The sequence below is a fragment of the Trichechus manatus genome, unplaced genomic scaffold, assembly GCF_000243295.1.
Source record: "Trichechus manatus latirostris isolate Lorelei unplaced genomic scaffold, TriManLat1.0 scaffold00157, whole genome shotgun sequence".
Taxonomy (NCBI): Eukaryota; Metazoa; Chordata; class Mammalia; order Sirenia; family Trichechidae; genus Trichechus; species Trichechus manatus.
The window spans coordinates 5,485,608-5,506,633 of NW_004444093.1; the positions used below are offsets into that span (position 1 = coordinate 5,485,608).

At 42.3% G+C, this 21,026-nt stretch overlaps 1 protein-coding gene and 1 long non-coding RNA gene across 2 annotated transcripts in view; both read right to left on the reverse strand.

Annotated features, from left to right (window-relative positions):
* The window catches only part of CRKL (CRK like proto-oncogene, adaptor protein), a 53,974-nt gene extending 33,381 nt beyond the window's left edge, over positions 1-20,593 (reverse strand). Inside the window, exons 1-2 of the mRNA XM_004386187.2 lie at positions 19,778-20,593; positions 7,457-7,922 (exon numbers count right to left, since the gene is read on the reverse strand). Coding sequence (XP_004386244.1) covers positions 7,457-7,922; positions 19,778-20,088 — 777 coding nt within the window. The 5' untranslated portion in view covers positions 20,089-20,593. The remainder of the gene's footprint in view (positions 1-7,456; positions 7,923-19,777) is intronic.
* On the reverse strand, positions 269-4,920 carry LOC111822314 (uncharacterized). Its single transcript, XR_002825602.1, has 2 exons — positions 4,861-4,920; positions 269-1,080 (listed from the first exon to the last, which is right to left on the reverse strand). It is a non-coding gene; the product is annotated as an uncharacterized LOC111822314 (long non-coding RNA).
* Positions 20,594-21,026: the final 433 nt, after the last annotated feature.

Sequence of the window (21,026 nt, forward strand, 5' to 3'; positions counted from 1 at the left end):
TCTTGGTTGAATTTATTCCTAGGTACTTTAATCTTTTAGATGCTATTGGAAATGGTAATGTACCCTTTATTTACTTTTTAGCTTGCCCACTGCTGATGTATAGAAACCCAACTGATTTTTGCATGCTGACCTTGTACCTTGCCATTTTGTTGAATTCATGTATTAGTTCTAATAGCTTTTTTTGTGAATTCTTTGGAATTTTCTACATATAGAATAACATCATCTGTGGAACAGGATAGTTTTACTTCTTCCTTCCTGATTTGGATGCTTTTTTTTTTTTTTAACCCTAGCCTAACCGCTGTGGCTACGACTTTCAGAAAGACGTTGAATAGTAGTAGTGAGAGTGGGCATCCCTGTCTTGTTCCTGATCTGAACGGGAAAGCTCTCAGTCTTTCTCCATTGAGTATGTTAGCTGTGGATTTTCATAAATGTTCTTTATTATACTGAGGAATTTCCCTTCTATTCCTATCTTGTTGAGTGGTTTTATCACGAAAGGGTGCCGAGTTTTGTCAAATGCCTTTTCTGCGTAGACTGAGATGATCGTGTAGCTCTTCTACTTTGTTCTATTAATATGGTATATTGCACTGATTGATTTCCTAATGCTAAACTACCCTTGCTCCCTGGGATAAATCCCACTTGATCATGGTGTATAATCTTTTAAATGTTTTTTGTTTCAGTTTGGTAGTATTTTGTTGAGTATTTTCCTCATTTCTTTTTACCTAAGAAAATGGGTTGCCTCTGTCTATTTTTAAAATAGGAAAGAAATGAAAACTCATGGAAAGAGAACTACTGATATCATTCCAAATTAACTTCTATCTGTTGTTAATAATTACAAACACTTACAAATAATACAAGATAACCAATGCAGTAATAAAATAAATACACAAAAAAGCAAAGATAAATAAGAGGATGTTTGGGAGTATACCTGCAGGAAGAAAGGGAGAGGGGAAAGATTAGGGAGCGACCAAATACCTACTTGGACTCTGTGTTGCTGGGTACGAACACTGGATGAAGGGTATCTGGGCAGTCTGTAACTAGGCCAGCTCTAATAGCTGTATCTGACTCTGAAACTATAACAAGCTGTTAAAAAAAAAAAAAGGAAGGGGGGAGGTTAAGGCAAGAACGGCTGAGACTCTGAACCAAACAAATGTAGCTAAGCTGTTTTAGGCTGATGTGTGCGGTTGACAGATACTGGAGATTAACGGCTTCTCCCTGAGACTATAGTTTTTATTTGCCCCACTAATTTGATGCCCTGGAGAAAATACTTTGGAATTTTGTCTTTTTATCCATGCCTCTCTATCCTCAATTCAACTCCAGGTCCCAGAGAGAATGCATTTGGCCTAAAGTCTGTACCCGCCATCTGCCTTAGCTGATGTCTGATAAATGTGTAGAAGAACAAAATCTAGCCCCATAGCTGATGTCTGATAAATGTGTAAGAGAACAAAATCTAGCCCCAGGCAGCCCTCTCTTAGAGCCTGGGGGTGTGAACACGTTCTCACCTCCTCCTACTGCACTCACCACCAGTTACCCTCAGCCTCTCATGATCTGGCTCTACCAGACCAGCCATTCTACCCTGAGCCACCTTCCATCATCTATGTCACCCAACTCCCAATCACCCTCCTTTCCTACAGAAGACCTACCTACCACAATCTGGCTACCACTCCCACCGTTTCACCAAGGAACTCCTAATCGCCCAAATCAGCAGCCCAATTTCAGTTCTCAACCTCTGTGACTACGACACTTCAAGTCTGAGACCTCACTCACCTTCCTCACTCAAATGATCTTTCTCCAACGCCTCATCCCGCTCCTTTTTTGTGGTGTTTTGTAAAATAATCCTATGAGGTGGGTACTTTTCCCAGTTTGAGTATATGAAAGCAAGCTTCTGTGAGGTCAGGAGGTCCAAGGCCTTGTCCCCCATGATTCTGGCAGATAAGCCCAAGGAGGCTCCATTCTGTTCTTTGAAGTCACCGCCAATACACTTACCACCACCAGACAGCACTCTCTGAAGCAGAGAACTGGTCTTACACACACATCTCTGCACCTCATGTATATCACAGATCTTTTGTAAACTACTTTAAGAGAGGTTGCGGAGTCAGGAAGGAGAGAGTGGATGTTTGCTGGATACTGGCAACACAAGGTAAAGAGTAGCAGGTGGCCAAAAAATAGCATTGAGCTTGCTTTGGCTTAGGAAACTGGACTAGCAGGCGGAGGAAGGTGCAGCAGCCTAGAAAAGAATGGCTGGGAGGTTTCTAATGGCAACTTGACCATCAGTGCCCCAGTCTGGCCTTGCAAGAGTTTTCACACATTAAAACAGACCACGTCATTCCTCAGGCTGTTTTCTGCCTCAGTCCAAGGCCCTTTATGTGGAGGACTAAATACCTGTCTATGTCACGCAGCCTGCTGCCCTGGCTGTAGACCTGGTTCTTTCACAGGCTACCAAAGAGTGCTCACTCAGATCTGGGAACGAGCAGCTTCTCAGCCATCTTGCTGCTCTTCTCATCACCTACAATTCTGGGACAGTGCTGTTTCTCTGGCTTCATGGTACAAGGACTGAGCCCAAAGAAGCACTCACTTTGGAGGGCAGATCAATCTTGAAGTGGTTGAGTATCGACTCCATAAAAGGAGCAAACTAAGCCTGGAAGATATGGATGACTCCACGCACAGCTTATGTACCCTAAGTGTCACCTTCCTTCAGGGAGTCTCGAGGTCTCTTGCCTAGACGGCTGCTTACTGGTTAACACTTCTTGTGAAAACATGAGGATTTTATTTTAGGACGGGCCAGGGGTCAAAGGTATCACAGGCCGGTACACTGTGACACAAGGGAAGGTGTGCTGCATTCTGCAACATACCACCTGTGAGACTGTCAGCAAGTAACATGAACCTCAAATCCTAAGTGTGTAAAATGGGGATGATGCCACATGGCCCATAGGGTAGGCATGAGGATTAAATAAAATACTCCATGTAAAGCCCCTAGCTTATGTTTTTCCTTACTCAACAGCTATTACCACATATAGAAAACTGAGGTCAACATAATCAGTAGGCTGGGATAGGCCTTGCCTGAATCACACAAGGGCCCCGATTTCATAGTATTCTCACCCAATCTACACATTAAGAAAGAGAAACAAAAATCTTTTAAAAATAACCTCTGACTCACAACCCAGCGAGAATGTGATATGCTAGAAGGGAAAAATGTTATTAAAAATATGCAAACTTTCTTTATTAGTGGCTACCCGGGGTGGATGGGAGGGGGAAAGAGGGAATCACTGCTTAGGAAGCAAGCAGTGAGTATCTGTTTTTTGGGTGATGGGAAATTTGACAGTGGTTATTGCTGAGGGTTGCACAACATGATTAATGTAATTAATGCCTCTAAATTGAAAAGTGTAAAAAAAAATTTTAAAGGACTTTCTAGAGATTTCTACTTCTGACATGGTACTGTGATGGAGGAAAAAAGCATTTTTGGTGCAGAGGAAATAGAGTAAATCAAATTCCTAAAACTAGATGCTGTGAAGGACAACAGACACATTTATCAAACATCAGCTAAGGCAGATGAATGCTACAGACTTTAGGCCAAATGCATGTTCTCTAGGGCCTGGAGTTCAGTTGAGGATAAAGAGGCATGGATAAAAAGACAAAATTCCAAAGTATTTTCTCCAGGGCATCAAATTAGTGGGGCAAATAAAAACTGTTTTCTTAACTCACATCATGGAGGAATGCTCAGCTGAAGTTCCACTGGATACACATTTTCATACAGCAAATACTTATGGCTGTGTACACCCAAGGTTAATTACAATTTAGAAGATGCTAAGAAATTTCTTCCCTTTCTTTTCCAGTCAGGAACATATACCGGTATATAAGTGAGTGAGAATGTTATTACAGAGAGAATGAAGAACATGCTCTAAATTATTTTAATTTTTTTAAAAGGTAAATTGTCTGCAAACTTCAGAACCTCCATCACTTGTCAGAAACTGGCTGGTTCTATGTCTCAAATGAAGGCAACAAGAAAACTGTTAAACTCCTCAGCTTAGCCCTTTTGTGAGATGGTGACAGCCCTCATCCCCTGCTCTTGTCTTTCGCCACTTTTGTCCAACATGCACAGTGCTCTTATCTACCTGCAGCTACTCAGGGGTGTTAGTCTTGTTCACATCATCTCTTCCCTCTGATAGCAATGCATTCTTCCACTTCACTCACCTAACTTCTGTTCATCCTTCAAAACTCTCAGTTCAAGGGTCACCTCCTCCCAGAAGCCTTCCCTGATCCACATTACCCACTCACTCTCCCATCTCACTATCTCTCCTAGTATGTGTGATCACAGCACTTACCACAACTGATTTTTTTTTTTTTAGTTCACTAGATAGTTAACTCCTTGGTGGCAGGACTCTACAAGGCACCCCACAGGTTGGTTGCATGAATGGATGACTAATGAACAAACTTGCATCAGCTCTCAGAGCCAGGCTACCTTTCAGGTCAGATTCAAAGAATCAAAGTAACTTGCCCAAGAGTGCACCAGTAAAAAGCCAGGACATGAATGCAGGCCCGTGATCTTCCCCTAATCACACTGTCATCTCCACTGTGTCAGAAAACCCAACTGTGACCACCTATGCTTTATAACAACAACAGCATCCTTGCTCCAAACACTCTTTTCTGGTCAAGGACCTACTTTTGGAAAAGGATACTTTCTCTCCCTGAGCCTGAGAATGCTTTTGTAGCTTGCAATCTGCAGCCCCACTACACAACGGCACCAGGAGCACAGAAAAGCTCTGCTGTTCTCAAGGTGCAGGGACACCCAATATGATTCACAACCCACCGCCTTGCACAGGTACGAAGGGTTCTCCCTCAAATCAGATCCCATGATCAACTTACTTCTTGGAGGCTGAGCAAGAGAGACCTGTTTTAAGCTCTCTCTCCACTTGCAGGGATGTCCTTTAGGCAATCAGATTTAAAAAAAAAAAAAAAAAAAAAAAACTTTTCAGATAACTTCAGGGAATAAAGTTCACCTAAGCCATCATTGTTCTATGTAACACTACCAAGGGGCTTGTCCCTGGCACATTTTGTCCTACTTGTCTCACTGTTTCTCATTTTAATTATAACATTTTTCCTGGTAACCTAATTGCAACAGTCCCAAGAGAAAAAGTTGTTTTTAACAAGATCAGACAGGCACCACTATTGTAATAGTTTTAGAAGATGATATATTCATAGAGATGGATTATTTACTTATGCTATAGTCGAAAGCCCATCTACACACACACAAAATGCAAATACTAGTAAGTGGAATCTAGCACAGGTCTACTTCTTGGGTCCCATTTACACTCTCTGTGAAGCACCAAACAAAGCCTCTGATGAGGTTCAGAGAGCTGGGTCAGCCTCACAATGAGACTCAGGTGTGGAGCCCTCAAGGCTCTAAGAAACTGAAGAGAGTTATGTAATGGCTAAGTAACTGGCCTCTCTCGATCACCCCCCATGCCCCTCTGTGACTCCTCTACAGGAACTGATGTTCCTCTCTACGACCTCTGTGCACACCCCAGGGACTACACAACAGACAAGGGTTTCTAAAACGCCCATCATAGAGCCACAGGTCCTCACAGGCAGGAGCCCTCGATGGCGTGGGGCTTTAAACCCCAGCTCAGGTAAAAACTCGATTCCTGACATCCTGATTGGGAGCCTCAACTCCCAAGGTTCTCACTGTAGTTCTTACCAAGGCAGGCCAACAACCAGTTACCTAACACATGTAAGTCACACCGACTCTGAATTCTAGCTCCCTACCCCTAGGCTGAGATGACAGATGTGCAAATACCTCAAAAGGCTGAAACCACTATGTAAACTGAAGGGCACTGAAAGACCAGAGCCACTCCAAGTTATCTTCAGGCCCTGAGGTATGCACCTGTGCAGGGGCAGGTTTATGCGGGTGTAAGAAGGCTGGAATGCTGGCTCAGCCAGGAATCTATCTGTGGGGCAGCTTCCTCTGGTTTCACTTTTATTCTTCCACTGGAAAGTGTAAAAGCATGGGTCTTCCCCAGCCACAAGCCTCAGGTGCTCAATCTATCCTTACAGCCAACATGAGAGGTAGAAGCAATCACGAGGACTCTGAAATAAACCTTCAGGTGATAATTCACTCAGGTGGTTATTCCTGGCCCAAAGAAAACTGAAGACAACCAATGGAAAAATACACATAAAATAAATTACAACTTTTATCTGTGGACAAGCTATTCTCTGGGTTATTTAAGTTTTGCTTTTTTGAAGCAACAGCCTTGATTACATCATCCTTCCGGGATGCACTTCGGCTGTCTTGCAACCATTCCTAACTTTGACCTAGGGATGACGACACACAGAACAGTTGCTAACTTCGTTTCTCCAATACATAGGCAATTTGATTCACTGAGAAAGAACATTCAACTGTAATCATGTATGATATTTACACAGCAGTGTGTGGTTTACAAGCATTTTCACATATATCATTTTATTTGATCTTCACAACAGCCTGCTGAGGATGGCATAATGGAGCTATTTTCATTTTAGAGGTAAAGGCAGAGACACTCAGAGGTGAAGTGATTTTCCTCAGGTGAAACAAGAAATGAAAGAGCTGAGACTTCTGGCACCAAAGCCCATGTTCTGATAATAATATGCAGGGCTCACTTCACTGTATACATTTTTTATACCTCAATAAAATGTTACTTAAAAAAAGAAAGCATATGGGACCATTCTTCTAAAAATCAGAATTTTTTTAAAAAATATGACTTTAACTTTTAATTCCTTCCCTCCTCAGGTCCTCACCACCATGAGGTTTGTCATATATGGTCACTCTGGGCTTATCAAATGTCTCACCAAACATCTACAAAATTTTATCACCAATAGGCTCACCAAGGTCGATCTTCAGGACTGGTTTGTATTTTAGCAAATCACGGTAATACGCTAACCTTTTCAAGAGTCTTTTTTAAGTCAGTTAATGTTTAGTAGAAGAAAATTATTTGGGGATCAAAATGTTCAAGTTCTATTTCATGCTACTGTAATTTATAAAATCTCTAATAAGCAAGGTCTGAGATATTTTAAACCTATTCCTCTACCTAGATGAAGGTAAAATTTATTAATACTTCTCTTCAACTGGTCACAATGTTACAAACATGAAACTGTACAAGCGGCTATGTGTTTGAATGCTAATTTCCCCTCTAGGTCCTGCATCTTTCTTAACCATCTTCTTTTCTTGCTGGAAAGAAAACCAACTTTTGTGAGATTAAATCTATGAGATTTTGGTAGCAGAATATCGGCCGTAAGTTTGGGAGAAACAAGGAGCACGAAAGCCCATGACAAAAGAATGATGGAGAACACTGAACAGTTAGATCTTCCCAAATCACCCAGTTCTCTTATTCCTATGAATATAACCTTAAATGAGCAGTCATTACTTTGCAGAAATTAAGTTAAAACAAAAAAACAAATGTCAAAGGTTCCCCCAAACCAATTTTACCTCTAATGCCAAGGCAGTCTTGTCGTAAGCACAGGGTACTCTTTTCTGGATTGCTTTCGCAAAGACAGGTCCATTCTGTGTGGATGGCAAAGGGTTGATGGTTGCCCCAGGAGTACTGGAAACGGCAGGTAGAGGAGTTGTGGTCTGAGGTTGAGCGTATGCATGAGCAGGTTCTGGGATCCCATAACTGTTGGAATTCCTGTTTCCGTGCTTTCCGTGTGGGGAGGATCTCACCAACTTTTCGACATAAGGGACAGGGATCATGCCGACCCGGCCATCCTTGTTCCGGGCACTCCACCACTGTTCTTCAGGCTTCTCTATGATCACAAGGATCTCACCCTTTTTAAAGGGCAGGTCTTCAGCATCATTCCCAGGAAAATCATAGAGAGTTCGTACGTATTCCAGATTTTCTTCTGCTGTAGGCAGGTTGGCTGCTGATACAGATCCCATGGGTGGGCTTGGATACCTTAAGAGCAAAAGAAAATTACTTTTAAGAGAAAAATCTTACATCCACTATTTCTCAAACTTGCATTCACATACCTCTCCATCTAGTTTTACAGGAATCTTTTGTTTACACATAGAGATACCCGGTCTGAATTTATTCTTAAAATCTCCAGTTCAGTCCAGTAGCTGCTTTCCTTAGAAACCCATCACAAGACATCATATACTCTTGCTCCCAGCCCTAATCTATGGGCACACACACTGCACACTTCCCCACGGAACTGACAGAAGATGAACACTGGAATCTCCCACTGGCCTTGCATTAAGATTGTGCTAACTAGCCTATGACAAAGGTCTTTGTCCCTGTGTCCTTCAAGATAGGAAAACCAGAAAAGGGCTTATACATTTGCCAAATTAAAAAATAATGATAATAAAACCCATACTGCATAGCTTGTACACAGATCCTCATCTGACCATCAAAATGAAAACATGTGAAAGTTCTCAGATGACACGACACTGCTTTACTGGGTTCACAGAATGCACCCCTAAAGAGTCAGTTATAAAACCATGGCTCCTACTCTCCAACACCATTTGCAATGCCCCTTCTGCAAAAGGAGACAGAAGTCTCTCTTTACCTAAGGAAATGTTCTGAAAAGCTGCATCTATTAAGTTTTCATATTTGCAAGCATATTTACCCAGCTGATTGCAACTCATGGTGAACCCATGTGTGTCAGAGTAGAACCATGCTCCATAGGGTTTTCAACAGCTGTTTTTTCAGAAGCAGATCAACAGGACTTTCTTTTGAGGTGCCTCTAGGTGGACTTGAACCTCCAACCTTTAGCAGCTGAGGACCTTAACTGTTTGCACCACTAGGAATTACCAGCAATTCCACTCCTAGGCTGTTACGGATTGAACTGTGTCCCCCCAAAATGCGTGTCAACTTGGCTAGGCCATGATTCCCAGTAGTGTGTGGTTGTCCTCCATTTTATGATCTGATGTAATTATCCTGAGTTGTAAATCCTAACCTCTATGATGTTAATGAGGCAGGACACAATCTACAGGATTAGGTTGTATCGTGAGTCAATCTCTTTTGAGATATAAGAGAGAGAAACAAGCATCGAGGAAGGAGACCTCATTACTACCAAGCAACAAGAGCCAGAAGCAGAGCACATTCTTTGGCCTCGGGATCCCTGAGCTGAGAAGCTCCTAGACCCAAGGGAAGATTGCTGACAAGGACCTTCCCCCAGAGCTCATAGAGACAGAAAGCATTCCCCTGGAGCTGGCACCCTGAATTCAGACTTCTAGCCTCCTAAACTGTGAAAGAATTAACTTCTGTCTGTTAAAGCCATACACTTGTGGTACTTCTGTTATAGCAGCACTAAATAACCAAGACATAGGTATATACCCAAAAGACTTGAAAGCTGAGTCTCAAACAGATACCTGTACACCAAAGTTCACTGCAGCATTATTCACAACAGCCAAAAGGTGATAACAACCCAAGTGTCCATTAACAAATGAATGGGTAAAAATAACATCTGTTATATACATACAAAAGAGCATTATTCAGTCATAAAGAGAAATGAAGTTGATACATGCTATGACATGGATAAACCTTGAAAACTCAGCATAAGTGAGTGAAGAAAGTTGGATGTAAAAGGACAAATATTATATGATCCCACTTACAAGAAGGATCTAGAATAGGCAAATGCATAGAAACCAAAGTTTTTTTTTACCAGGGGTGGGTGGGAGGGAAGGAAAAATAGAGAAACTGCTTAAGGGGTACTGAGTTTCTGTTAAGAGTGATGAAAAAATCCAGAAACAGATAGTGGTGATGGTTGCACAATCTGGTGAACGTAATTAATGTCACTGAACTGTTCACATGAAAATGGTTAAATTGGCAAATCTTTTGTTTACATATTTCACAACAAAAAAAAAAAAGACATGAACATTTTTGTTTGCGCCTGGGCAGGCAAGCTGGGGGCTGGTCTTCACCCTTCTCCGGAAGAGAGGAAACCTGTGGAGGGGGGAGGGGGGAGAGGGTGCAGTTTTTGGTTTTTTTTTTAATTTTTTTATTGTTGTAGTTTAAATGAAGTTTACATTTCAAGTTAGTCTCCCATACAAAAATTTATACATGCATTGTTATGTGACTCTAATTACTCTCCCCATACTGTGACAGCACACTCCTTTCCACCGATTCCCCATGTCCATTCAACCAGCTCCTAACCCTCTCTGCCTTCCCATCTCACCTCCAGACAGAAGCTGACCATTCAGTCTCTTGTACCTACTTGAGCTAAGAGGCACACTCCTCACGAGTATCACTTTATGTCCTACAGTCCAGTCCAATCCCTCACTGAAGAGTTGGCCTCGGAAACTGTTTTAGTTCTGGGCTGATAGAGAATCCAGGGGCCATGCTTTCTGGGCTGCCTCCACTCTCAGTCAGATCATTAAATCTGGTCTTACTAGAATTTGAGTTCTGCACCCCACCTTTCTCCTGCTCCATCGGGGACTCTATGTTGTGTTCCCTGTCAGGGCGGTCACTGAAGTAGTCGGGCACCATCTAGTTCTTCTGGTTTCAGGCTGATGAAGTCTCTGGTTTATGTGGCCCTTTCTGTCTTCTGGGCTAATACTTCCCTTGTGGTCTTTGGTGTTCTTCAATCTCCTCTACTCCAGGTGGTTGGAACCAATTGATGCATCTTAGATGGCTGCTTGCAAGCTTTTAAGACCCCAGACGCCACTCACCAAAGTAGGATGCAGAACATTTTCTTAATAAGCTTTGTTAAGGACATGAACATTTTTATGGCCCTTGGTACAAACTGCCACACTGCTTTCCAAAAGGCAGTCTTCGTAATACGGCAAAATTTACATATTTTTAAGTGTACGTAACTAGTTTCATAGAAGGCAGAATACCATGGTGATTAGAAGCCTGATTTAAAACTTCAAAGGCTTTATTACTTATTATTAACAATCTTATAACTAAGGGCAAATTACTTAATATCAATACATCTAAAAGCGAGATAGCAGGAATAGCAGGAGCAACAATAGTAATAAGAATGAACAACTCATTATTACCCAATGCCAGGCACTCTGCAATACTTTGCAGACATGAACTCATTTAATCCTCACAACAATACTGTGAGGTAGATGCTATTATCATCCCCCTTTTACAGATGAGGAAACGCTGGTGTGGCGTAGTGGTTAAGAGCTATGGCTGCTAACCAAAAGGTCAGCAGTTCAAATCCACCAGGCGCCCCTTGGAAACTCTATGGGGCAGTTCTACTGTCCTGTAGCATTGCTATGAGTCGGAATCGACTCCATGGCAACAGGGTTGGTTTTTTTGGTTCTTTTTCAGTTTACAGATGAGGAAACCAAGACACGGGTTAGATTTGCACTCAGGCAGTATGGCTCTAGCTAGAGTTCTCACGTATAACCCCCTAAGCTAGTCATGTAATGAACCTATGCTACTAATGAACCTCCCTCCTCTTTTGGTTAAAGGCATTCTCTGCTTCATGTACAAACCAAAGATAAAACATCTTTAAACCTGAGTGTTAATATCTTTTAAGTTAAAAATCTCCTTAATCATGTTACAGAACTGATACAATCAATGTCTGGGGAAAGGAGGGTCCAAAGATGATGTTCTGTTTTTTTAAAGGGGGTACATGGATATTGAAATTTATTTTTATTAGATATATGTGTGTATTATACACATACTCTTTCATATGTATGAAATAAAAAGTTAAACACACACAATCTAAGAAAATCAACTACGTACCCTCTCTACTAAAACTGCTTTAGGTATGGTAACCGTTCTTTACCACCCAGTGGCATTTTATACTGAGGACCTCTCCCTCCCATCCTTAGCATTCACACCATCACTCATGGCTGTCCTCTTATGCCTGTAGCTGCCTCTCCACCACTTCTACAGCTTCTCTTCCTCTGCTCATTCCTGTTTTGCACACTCAATTCAGGATAATTTCATCTAAGCTTAGACTCCACAATTTGTATCTTCAGCTCCCATTTCTCTTATTAATAACAAACTATCAGATTGTTGAACACCACCGGGCTTTCAGCAAGCACCTCAAAAAAGGATTCTTCATGTTGAAAACAATCATCTCCCTCACCGTGATCTTTTCTCTCTTCTATTCTCTCAATTAAACGCACTGCTCAGTCATCCCTGAAGTCATTCCTCTCACCTCACCTTCTTTCTATATGCAATTGATCAGCAAAGGCTGCCAATCTCCATCTTGGTTCAGATTCTCATGGTCCCTCTCCAGTAACAACCCTCTAGACTCCAGACTTTTTCCCAGCCAGTCCCACAACATAGCCAAAGTAGCTTCTAACAAGCAAAACTGATCACGACCACTCTCTTTTTTTAAAACCTTAGATTGAGCCTATTATTCAAACTCATCTACAGGCCCAGGAGGCCCTTTACAATTTAACATTATTTTTCCTTCCTAGCTTATTGCCCATCACAAACAGAAGCCTCTTCTCATTAATCAATTATAACTCTGTCTTTCCCAGCAGGCAATGCCACCAACTCTTTCACCTCATATACTTGTACTTGTACTCATCCTTCAAGAATCAGCTGAACAAAGGTGAGAAATCTCACAGAAAATTCATTACTTTATAGTACAAAAGGATACGTGTGTGTGTGAACTGTAAAGGATGAAATGTGGTTGCTGTGACATTCAGCTGTTTGGCTGCTTCCCAGACTCTATACTTCAGGTTAACACCAACTGCTTAAATAGTTTGCTTCCTCCTGACAAACAGCCCAAGCTCTGGAATAATACTACAATGCTATTTTTCTAAAAATAAATTCATGCTCCAGAACAGGGGGTAAAAAAAATCAGTTGAAAACTGTTGAATTGGTGTAGGTTTTGCTGTGTATATTATTAACAACAACACCACAAATAAAATTAAAAATCAGTTGAAAGAGCACCTTCTCTTTCAAGTCTTTCTGGCCATGCACAGTTGACAACCCTTGCTTTTAAACTCCCATGGCATTCTATTTTAATTTTTTCAATAGACTGAATGTCTCAAAGGCAAGAGGTAGGAAAAGAAAAAAGTTGCCACAGAGTCAATTCTGACTGATGGCGACCCCATGTGTTTCAGAGAAAAACTGCTCTCAAGGGGGTTTTCAATGGCTGTAACCTTTCAGAAGCAGGTCAACAGACCTTTCTTCCGAGTTACCTCTGAGTGTATATCAGCCTCCAACCGCCTGCTTAACCGTTTGTGCCACCCAGGGACGCCTCCATGGTTTACTCCCATCATATGCTGTTCAGTCTAGTATTGTGCTTTGATATACAGGTCTTGAAATTCCTGCTTAATTACATTAAAAATTACAAAAGTCATAGGGAAGCATTTCCCATTCATATTTGTTCTTTTTCTTCTGAAAATACAAAAGCCTAGGCACTCCAATCACCCAAACCTAGTTTAATTCTGTTAAACAGACAAGGAGAGAAGCTGTGCGCCACCTGAGTTGCCTTCCAAGCCTTTTCAACTTCCCACTGCTCCACTCGTACTCTCAGCCATCATTCTAGGATAGCTGCAACAGACTCTAAAGTAATCTGAACTCCCACAAATAAGTAGTGGCCCCTTTTACTTACCAGAAAGAATGAAATTATTTTAACCTTAAGGTCCCTTAGAAATACTCCAATGGTTCAGCTCAAAAGAAAAATTCTTACTTAGGTAAAAATTCTCTGGATTTGAATCTTAAACAAGAGAAAAGTCAAAAACCAAATAGCTACCAGTAATTTTCATGCCACAGGGACATAACTCTTAGCTAAACAAGCTTCCATTGCCAACATAATAACAATGCTCTTATAGCTCATCTAAATCAATTTTAGATGATTGAAACTACTGATCAGAATAAACTCAAGGGTTTACTTACAGTGTCAAATTTTATGCCCATCAAAATTATTGGTAACCCTTCTCCCTTATTTCCAATTATAAAAGTCCAGATTTGAATTCCCTTAAATACTGAGAAAAGGGGATGCAGAAGGAGACACAACTGTGCTTCCTGGGGTCTCCTCCTGTCCCTTCAGAGGTGTGAGGGTCCTCCCCTGTGCACTCAGGTTTGGTTGAGCACCCTTTCTTTGTTCTCCCACAGCTCCGTTACCATATCATAGAGCGTGGAAACAGCCTTTGAAAAAAATCCCAGTAACCAGTAAGCAGCTCAGGAGCATTGCAAGGACTGACTCAATGCAGTTTCCAGGTACATGAGATCATCACGTACATGAGATGCTTAATGTCTGTCGCGTAAAAAACGTGATTTTCTCCAAGGACCAATTTTCCTCACTTTTTTATGGTACCACTTTATTTCTCATGATTTATTTTTTCTCCAAGCCTTCTACATAAGCTAGAATTGTTAAATTTTATAAGCAAAACAAGCTATACAAAACACTTTCAATTTTTCTAAACCATGGGAAAATGCACTCTACATCTAGACAATCCACTCAAATCTTTTGAAACATTGTTGTTAAACTGGAAATATTTCCTATTAAATGAAAAAATTAGCACTTCCCTGAATACTAACTATAACCTAAATGAATCTTACAACATATGTACTCAAAGAAAATGGAGGTGAAAACCACCACAGGATTTTTCCTGTTTATCAAAGTATCTGCAGTATAAAAATTACACCCTTGAGCAGAAAAAGAATTCTTTAGGGCCATTCGAAATCAACAGAAGCTATCTGACACAACACCTTTTGGGGTCAAATTTGAATGCCACCAGGGAACACCACAGACAAAAACAAAAAGCAATTAATAAAATAAATCTAGAAGATACAAAGTTACAAATACAAACATACTGAATCACCCTTGTTTCTTCCCATTCCTTCTCCCATTCACAATGCCCCTCCCAGCCATCAGAGAGGGTGGTCATGGATCCGTACTTCTATCACCACGATTTTGCACCTGGATTACAGTAACAGTCCTAGATCACTCCCTGGCCTCAAACTCCTTCCATAGTGAACGCTGCACTTTAAATAAAATCCGATCTTCATACCTTAAGCAGTATTTCCAAACTCTTCTTGTATGATTCCTTTCTCCTGTAAAAACTACACCCTCAACACACTGGCTGTCTTTCTTCCCTCAGGGCATCTGCATGTGCTTTTCCCTATGCCTGGAGGGATCTTCCCCTCCACCCAAGGCGTGCTTCTCCTCCAACCTTATGTCTCAGCTTAAGGCTTTCTCGGATCTCACTATCTGAGGTAGGTCCCTTTTGTTATAGTCTCTCAGCCTAGATTTATTTCCATCATAGCATTTATTAATCTTACAAGTATTTTATTTTCTACTTTTTAGTCTGTCTCCTCCAGACAAGTTCCATGATGAAGAAATTATATCTTTCACCCAACTTTCTCAGTACCTATCACTGGGATATAATTCTCTTATAAATATTTGAATGAAAATATAAAATTTAAAATTATGGAACTTCCATAGAATTGAGAATCCAGAAATAAACCAATACATTTAATTGACAAGGGAAAGAACAGTCTCTTCAATAAATGGTGCTGGGACAACTGGATCTCTACATGCCAAAGAATGAAGTTGTGCGCATACCTCATACCATCTACGAAAAACTCAAAATGGATCAACAACCTAAAGAAGAACTAAATGTAAGAACTAAAATCATAAAACTCTTACAAGAAAACATAGGGAAAAGCTTCAAGACTTGTTTTTGACAACTGGTTTTCTTAAATATGACACCAAAAGCAAGAGCAACACAAGAAAAAATAGATAAATTGGATTTCATCAAAATTAAAAACTTTTTAAAAACAAAAGGATCAAGAAAGTGAAGACACAGCCTACAGAATGGGAGAAAATATTTGGGAAACATACATCTGATAAGGGTTTAACGTTCAGAATATATAAAGAACTCCTACAAGTCAACAAAACAAAGACACACAACCCAATTAAAAAATGGGCAAAGAACCTGAACAGACATTTCTCTAAAGAAAATATACAAACAGCCAATAAACACATGAAAAGATTCTAAGCATCATTAGTCCTTAACCCACTGCCGTCAGTCGATTCCAACTCATTGTGACCCAACAGGACAGAGCAGAAGTGCCTAATAGGGTTTCCAAGGCTGTACTCTTTACGGAAGCACACTGCCACATCTTTCTCCCATGGTGTGGCTGGTGGGTTCGAACCTCTGAACCAGTTAGCAGCCAAACACTTAACTACTTCATCACCAGGGCTCCTTCATTAGTCATTAAACCCACTGCCATTGAGTTGATTCTGACTCATATGGAAATGCAAATCAAAACCACAAGGAAATACCATTTCACACCCACAAGGAGATACCACTTCACACCAGTAAAGTGTGAAGTGGAGGGACCACTCCCGAGAGAAGGACATCATGCTTGGTAGAGGGTCAGCAAAAAAGAAGAAGACACTCAACGGGATGCATCAGCACAGTGGCTGCAATAATGGGCTCAAACACAGCAACAACTGTGAACACGGCATGGGGCCGGGCAACATTTTGTTCTCTTATACACAGGGTTACTATGAGTCAGGATCGACTCATCAGCAACTAACAACAACAGGATGGCTTTCATCAGAAAAAAAAAAAGGAAAATAACAAGTGTGGGCCAGGATAACGAGAAATTGGAACCCTTCTGCATTGCTAATGAGAATGTAAAATGATGCAGCTGCTGCGGAAACCAGTTGAGCAGTTCCTCAAAAAGTTAAACACAAAATTACCATATGACCTAGCAATTCCACTCCTACGTACATACCCAAAAGACTTGAAAGAAGGGACTCAAACAGATAGTTGTACACCAATACTCACTGCAGTATTACTAACAATAGCCAAAAGGTGGAAACAACCCAAATGTCCATCAACAGATGAACAAACAAAATGTGGTATATACATACAATGGAATAGTATTCAGCCATAAAGAGAAACAAAGTTCTGATACATGCTATGGCATAAATGAACTTTAAAAACATGCTGAGCGAAAGGAAAGGACTCAGACAAAAAAGGACAAATATTATATGATCCCACTTATACCAAACCAAAATCAAACCCGTTGCCTTCGAGTGGATTCCGACTCACAGCGACCTGCCAGGACAGAGTAGAATTGCCCCACAGGGTTTCCAAAGAGAGGCTGGGGGATTTGAACTGCTGACCTTTTGGTCTTAACCACTGTGCCACTAGTGCTCCAATCCCACTTATAGGAACTGTCTAATACAAGCAAATGTATGGAGACAAAAGTCTATTAGTAGTTAACCAGGTGTTGGGGGTGGGGAGAGATGGGGAATTATTGCTTAAGGGGTACAGAGTTTCTGTTTAGGGGTAATGAAAATATTTTTGAAATGGATAGTGGTGATGGTTGCACAACATGTGAACGTAATTAATGTCACTGAATTGCATACTTAAAAATGGTTAAAAAGCAAGTTTTTTGTTATATATTATTTCACCACAATAAAATTTAAAAAAATTAAGGAAATGCCCAATAAAAAGAATCAGACTAGAACAAAACAAGCACCAGTCCTTAAATTCTGAGAAGACACTACAGATATACTTCAGCTCAGCAAAATAAACAAAAGAATGAACTATGAGCCAAGAGGCATGAAACTCTGGCTTTAAGAGCCCAACTTAAACAATTTAATTTCTTGTGTTTGGGGCGTGAAGCAACATTACCTTCAGTTTTGCATTTGGCCAAGGCTCTACCACCACTAGCTACTGGAATATAGGTGTGATTTTTCTGTAACAGGCTACTAACATGTCAAACCAAATCTCAAATGTCAAATCTAACATGTCAAATTTCAAGCTTGGCAGAGGGAATTCAAAGATTCAACATAACAAAGTAAATCTAGTCAGGACCTTCAGCGTGCATTGTGACTGACCTGAGATAACAGGGAAAATGAACACCTAAATTACGGCAACAGGCTGGGAATGGGAACACTGAGGGAGAAACAAAGCTGAACTGTAAGGAGGGGTGCTTGGCTCTGCAGGGTCAGGAAAAGGCCCCATTATATGTGAGGGGGCTAGAACAACAGGTAAGATTTCAACAGGGAAGCGTGGGGTGGAAGCAGGCATTCAATGAAGATCCAGCAGCCGGGCAAAGGTATACAAAGATATGAGTAGGGATGACAACCAGGGGACAAAGGAGCATACTAGTGAGGCTACACTAAAGGAAGGATGAGAGGGATTGTGTAAGCGAGGGAGACAGAATACATTTGGTATTTGGGAAGACAAACGTATGGAAAGCTTGGCCTCAGTCTTGTGGGGAGTGGAAGCCATTGCAGCATACTCGTTTTTCCCTCTAGAAGGGGATCACGCCATCAGCTCCCGCTTTTTGAAACATCTGCATTATAGTACCTGTCACCTCAACGTACGCACAACACCCTGCACATAGCATGGCTTAATAAATGCTTGAAATTAATTATATAGGAAAGTAATTTATTTATATTACAATCTCATTACAGTGAGTTCTAAGAGTCTGTTTAACCCCTTATATTGTAATCATATTGTACTCAAAGTTGAATGCAATTATCAGCATCTGCAGGACCTGGAGGTTTTCACCAATCAGATTCTTGGTGTCCTGGTCTTTGTTATACAGTATTTGAGTTCTAATCACTTTTTCCTGTTCCATTTAGTCCAGTAGCTAATCTTAAGGTATTATACTGTCATGGCTTTTTTATGTCTCTATCCCAGAGAACCAAAAATTTGGTTCCAGTCAGTGCTCCTTAATTAATTTTAATACCTTTTAATGTTTAAAGTTTATAGGTAAAATGTTACCTAGGTATGAAAAATCAGAAACATCTTATCCTGAAAAATCAACTCCAACACTCTGTCCTTTAAAAACAGATGTTTAAGAAATAAACTGGGCAGTGAAATACCTTTTACTTAAAAAATTCTAGACAATTTCTTCAGCTTATATTTGGCATACTTGAAATAAAAGAAACTTCTGAGTCTTAGGAAACCCGGTAAATACTTATTATGGCAAATTAAAGCGAACACTAAAATAAAACAATGCATTTTACTTGGAAGAGAGGATGCTTGATGCTCAGTGTCACTGTGGGTTCTTAACTTTAAAATAGATATTAAAATCATTAGTTAAAACATAAACTAATTTGAAATTGAACTAGGATAGAATAAAGACAAGTGCCATTCAAAAATCTCCCTTCGTAAGTAACACGTTAGCCTTATTCCACCTCGGGACTTAACCAAATTATCTCTAGCCTATTAATAGCCTAGCTTGAAAAAAATGTAAAATACATTTTCAAAAAAAAAAGGCCCTCGCTGAGACCAAAATATCTTTTACTTATTTATTTGGTAATTTAAAATACATTGTAAAATAGAAGATGTCTGGTCCACGTCACACTTAGCACCAGGTTATCAATATATACCCCTGATATTTCAATTTAAGGTTTTTGCTACTAAACGCTAAAGCGTTTTCATTTGTCAACTGTTCAAAGGTGGCAGTTCAGTTCTTAACCTGGAGTTCAGAGATCTGCAGAAAGCCCAAGAACCTTGAATAGTGTGCAAATGTGTGTACGTGCACTTTTCGGGAGGGGGGGTTATTACGGCTATCTTCAGATTCTCAAAGAATCTGTGGTCCAAAAAAAAGTTAAAAAAAAAAAAACCCAACAAAACCCCGTTTTAGTGTGATTGGCAAATAAAGTGACTAAAGGCAAAAAGCATACATTTTTAACTATGCCAACACCGTTAAACACATTTAAAACCCATGTTCTCATCCACAGTGACCCAGATCCTCACACAAGCCTTCTGTCTGGAATACATGCTGGAAAATAATTTGGTTCAGAATGGGGGACAGGGGTTCCAACCACCATCCCCCACACTCCCTGGCCCCAAGGGAATCAGCCTGTCCAATCTCCAACCTCATCCGCAAGCGGGAAGGGTTCGTACCTGGGCGCGGGCTCAATGAGGGTGGTCGTATCCAGGTAGTGAATCTTGTAGAACTCCAGCAGGGCCGGCAAGTGGTCAAACTCCTGGTCCCCGATCTTAAAGCGACGGTTGGGCAGCGAGTTGATGATGTAGTGGGAGACCCGCGAGTTCTCGGACACAGACAGCACGTAGTCCCCGGGGCAGGTGGAGGAGTCGCGGACTAGGAACATACCGTGGCGCTGGCCCTGGAGCCGGGTCTGCGCCTCCTGGCGAGACACCGGCCCCATGTACCAAGCGGAGCGATCCGAGGAGTCGAACCTGGCGGAGGACATGGTGTCGGGCCGGGGGCTCCGCGGCTGGTCGGGGTGGCGGCTGCTCTGGAAGCCTTTGCCTGGCAGATGGCTTCAGGGCCGAGGAAGGGCCTCAGTCAAACCTCGAGGCGCACTTAGAGGGCTAGGCTAGCACCTTCCTCGCGGCGCCGGGCTCGCAGCATTCTCCGCCACCGCCCGCCTGCTCCGGGGCCGCCTCACGTAGTGAGCCGGCCCGGGGAATGGGGAGCAGAGCCGAGAGACGTAGCGGACGAAGCCGAGACCCAGCGGAGGCCGCCCTGGGGGTCTCGGGCAGACCGGCGTACTGGGAGTGCCTCCAGTGACTCCCAGCCTAAAACGCGCCGGTGCCACACCCCCACAGCTGCGCACCCACCCTAGCCGCCACGCGAAGCACCGGACTCCAAGGAGGGTCGCGCCTCCGGGGCAGTTTTGCCCAGTCCGTTCCCAAGAGCCACAGCAACAAAATGGCGGACGCGGGAGAAGCTGTCCGCCACCCCCCACTCCGCTCAGCACGCTCTGTCTGCGCACGCGCAGCGCTCCGACTCCCAGCTGCTGCCGGACCCCTCCCCGTGACGTCACGAGGCGCAGCCAATCAGGAGCGCTGTCGCGGCGCTCGGGGCGTGCAGCGGCCACTCCCGCTCCCGCCTTCCGCGAGGAGGGGAAGGTGGCCGCGGCAGGCACTCCCTTCCTGGGCCGCGCTGCGCCGCAGGGGGCGCTGCCGTCTCAGGGTCGCCCTTCCCTCCGCGCTGGCAGGAAAACAGCTGGAGCCGAGAGGGAGCGGCGTTTCGGAAACCTGCTTCTGAGGAACAAAGAGTAAAGTGCGGAAGCTATGAGGAGAGATAGGCCGAATCTCCGGTTGGGGAGGCGTGGCGGTGAGGTGACCTGGCTGGCCGAGGGGCCCCGCACTGAGGGAGACCGACGGGCGGACGGGTCCCGATGGG